The following is a 4,090-nucleotide window of genomic DNA, read 5'->3' as shown; positions in this document are numbered from 1 at the left end:
TGGACAGGCTTGACGCTCGGTGACGCCCTGAGGAAATCAGAAAACCGTGAAGAGTGGAGAGGGGTGGTGGCCAGGTCAGCAGCGGTGCCCCAACGGTCTGAACCCAGACTACGGGAGAGGTGAAGGTGAAGGTGAAGGTGACCAACACCATCACCACCACCAACACAATCTCTCCTACCTGTCATTATCCTCATCATGGCGACAACCACAACCACACGCGCACCAAATCCCACCACCACAACACCACCACACCATCACACCACCACATCATCACACCACCACACCATCACACCATAACACCACCACACCATCACACCACCACGCCATCACACGATCACACCACAACACCACAACACCATCACACCACCACACCACACCACCTCCACACCACCACACCTCACACCACCACACCATCACACCACCACGCCACCACACCATTACACCACCACACCACCACACCAACACACCACCACACCATCACACCACCACACTATCACGCCACCACACCATCACACCACCACACCATCACACCAAAACACCACCACACCATCGCACGACCACACCACCACACCATCACAGCACCACATCACCACAACATCACGCCACCACACCACCACACCATCACACCATCACACCACCACACCACGCGAGAGAATCTGAGCGCTGGTTCGATTCACAGCTCAGCCGCCGATATTTTCTCCCCCTCCACTAGACCCTGAGTGGTGGTCTGGACGCTGGTCATTCGGATGAGACGATAAACCGAGGTCCCGTGTGCAGCATGCAATTAGCGCATGTAAAAGAACCCACGGCAACAAAAGGGTTGTTCCTAGCAAAATTCTGCATAAAAAATCCACTGCGATAGGAAAAACAAATAAAACTGCACGCAGGAAAAAATACAAAAAAATGGGTGGCGCTGTAGGGAACCGACGCGCTCTCCTTGGGGAGAGCAGCCTGAATTTCACACAGAGAAATATGTTGTGAAAAAAAAATACAAATACACCATCACACCACCACACTATCACACCACCACACCACACCACTCCACCACACCACCACGACATCACACCACAGTACACCACACCACCACACCACACCATCACACCACCACACCTCACCCTCACACCACTACCACCACACCATCACACCACACCACCACACCACCTCACCATCACACCACCACACCACACAACTACACCATCACACCACCACACCACACCACCACACAACACCACCCACAGCCTCTCCCTCCCCCTACCTGTCAATGGCGATGGCCATGAAGGTCAGCACGCTGGCCGAGATAGCGCAGGGGGAGATAAAGAAGCAGAACTTGCAGTAGACACGCCCGAACCACCAGTCCTGGTAGAGCAGGAAGACGAAGTTGAAGGGCGTGTTCAGCAGCGAGATCATCACGTCCGACACGGCCAGGTTCACCAGGAAGTAGTTGGTCACCGTGCGCATGCGCTTGTGGGCCAGCACGATCCAGATGACGATGATGTTGCCGCCGGCAGCCACCACGAACATGGCCACGAAGATGATGTAGAAGAAGAGCTGCTGCCACCACGGCAGGTTGAAGTCGTCCGTGGCCGTGGCCTCTGTCGTGTTGTTGGCCGACAGCGAGCCCGAGACTTCCGTGGGGCCTGGGGTGAGGTCGTACAAGGCGGATGTGTCGTCCATCTTTCTGGAGCTGTTGATGTTCAGGGGGAGGGGAGGTATATCTCAACGTCCGATAGAACTGACAGATAATGAACCTGTCGGAGAGAGAGAGAGAGCGACGAAGTGGCAGAGACAGGTGAAGGAGAGTGATGGCGTTTGTCTTCACTGGTGCTGTCCCAACTACGTCAGCGGAAGTTAAGGGACTGGTAATAACGAAGAAATCTTCTTACTTAAACACTGGTTTGATTTGCACGAAGCAGGTAACAACGAAGAAGTCTTCTTACCAAAACACTGGTTTGATTCACACGAAGCACCCCCTGTAGGTTTTTACTGTGGTCTGTGTACAAGGTCTGGTGCTGAATCCAATCGGGTCATCTGGACTGGGTGTCTTTTTGGATCCTCACTGCCTCGCACGTTTCAGTTTCCTCAGTTTCAAACGTAGCAGTTCAGTAGCGTATTATAACCTGCTGCAATCGAGAGATTTAGCAGTTTTGTCCAATCAATTGTTAGCAAACTGATTCAACCACTTTTCTTCCAAAAGACAAGTTCATGGAGGAATAGGGGCTGATTAGATATAGTTCAATATCTTTATGACCTATAAATTCCCTTCCAATGTGAACATTTTATTATTTTAAAGATTGAAGTCCGATTTTCTTCGAATTGCCAACAAACTGAAGAAAAAATCATGTTAGAGAAAGCCATTCTTATCATCTTTCCCCTGAGCTTAGTAGCCGAGGTGTTTCGAACCGTCAAGTGCCATCGAAATCGTTCACTTTGCTAAATTCGGGAAGTAGGTTGATTAAATCATTCTTACGTGCTCTCGATTCTTATTCTTTATTCACTGACAACCATCACTGATGACATCCTTCCCGACGTTTCACCGAATAACATCAGAAAAGCCACAATAAACTGCTTCGCAGTCCAGCAAATCTCCCCATCGTCTCAGGGGCCCTTTTTTTTTTTTAGTTGTGAACTGCTTCTCCGGAAGTCACACGCAGCACAGCCGCAAAGGCTGACCAATCACTGAAGAAGAGATACAGGCGGCTGTGAACGACGGACACAGGTAGTCACCATGATGCCGCGATGCTGTCTTTCACTCACACACACACACACACACACACAAATAGATGGCCTAGCTGGACTCCTGGAGACGGGCGCTTGCTGCAGAAGAAGAACCGATAGGAAAATGTTTGTTTTTTATGCTTTTTTCCCCCTTTCTTTCAGGATTCAGAGAACGAAAAAAAAGTTGTTATTTTGTGTGTGTGTGTGTGTGTGTGTGTGTGTGTGGTGTGCGTGATGCTGACGTTTGCCTTGTGCTCCTTTTCTCCGAGTTGCCTGCAGAGCCGGATGTGTGGTCATTAGTCGTGTCCTCTCTGCTCCTCTCGCCACCTGCCGTCACCGTGTGCAATGGTCTGGTCTGCTCTGGTCTGCTCTGTCACTGCAATAACGAACAACAGTCGGCCCACTTAAGAAAGGCTAGACACATCTGTGACACAATTATGACGTTGGTAAGGGAAGACGAGGATAGAGGCTGGCTGGTGGTGGTGGTGGTTGGGGGGGGGGGGGGGGGGAGTGAGGATGGATGGTGATAGTGGTGAGAAGGTGTATGAGACTGGTGGTGGTGTGATGGTTGTGGGGTGGATGCGGGGGGCGGTGGGGGTATGTGGGAGTGAGTGTTGAAAAATTGTTTGGAAGTATGGTTCGTGGGGGGAGGGGAGGGGGGAATGATGGGTTGAGAAAGTGTATGAGAGTGGTGGTGGTGGTGTGATGGTGGTGGAGTAGATGCGGTGGTGGAAGTGAGGGTTGAGAAATATTGTTTGAAAGTGGTGGTGGTGGTGGTGGTGGAGGCGGAGGGTGGGGGAAGGGTGAGGGTTGACAACTCATTTGAAAGTGGTGGGGGTGGGGGTGGGGGTGGGGGTGGGTGGGAGGTGATGGGTTGAGAAAGTGAATGAGAGTGGTGGTGGTGTGATGCTGGTGGAGTAGATGCCGCGGTGAAAGTGAGGGTTGAGAAATTGTTTGAAAGTGATCGTGGTGGTGGTGGTGGTGGGTGTGTGTGTGGGGGGCGGGGGGGGGGAGGGGGGAGGTTCGTGGGAGACGGAGTGAGAAAGCGTACGAGAGTGGTCGTAGATGGTGATGGAGTATGAAAATAGTGACTGTAAAAAAAAGGGGGGGTACACACACACACACACACACACACACACACGCACACACACACACGTATACACAAATATTCACGTGTTGGGTAAACTAAATAAAAGCTTCAAGTGTCGTTAATGGTGGCATCATTCATTTGTATGGTGTGAAAATTGAAACTCTGTGTGTGTGCGTGTGTGTGTGTGTGTGTGTGTGCGTGTGTGTGTGAGCGTGCGTGCGTGCGAGCGTGTTTGCGTGTGTGTGTGTGTGTGTGTGTGTGTGTGTGTGTGTGTGTGTGTGTGCC

The 4,090-nt window shown here is 51.4% G+C and overlaps 1 protein-coding gene across 1 annotated transcript in view; it reads right to left on the bottom strand.

Moving 5' to 3' along the window:
- The window catches only part of LOC143292227 (substance-K receptor-like), a 129,910-nt gene extending 128,084 nt beyond the window's left edge, over nucleotides 1-1,826 (bottom strand). The window contains exon 1 of the mRNA XM_076602415.1: nucleotides 1,256-1,826. Coding sequence (XP_076458530.1) covers nucleotides 1,256-1,674 — 419 coding nt within the window. The 5' untranslated portion in view covers nucleotides 1,675-1,826. The remainder of the gene's footprint in view (nucleotides 1-1,255) is intronic.
- Between the last annotated feature and the right edge of the window lie 2,264 nt (nucleotides 1,827-4,090).

The sequence above is a fragment of the Babylonia areolata genome, chromosome 18 (genome assembly GCF_041734735.1).
Source record: "Babylonia areolata isolate BAREFJ2019XMU chromosome 18, ASM4173473v1, whole genome shotgun sequence".
In the NCBI taxonomy this organism is placed as follows: Eukaryota; Metazoa; Mollusca; class Gastropoda; order Neogastropoda; family Buccinidae; genus Babylonia; species Babylonia areolata.
This window is presented reverse-complemented; position numbering and strand designations above follow the sequence as displayed.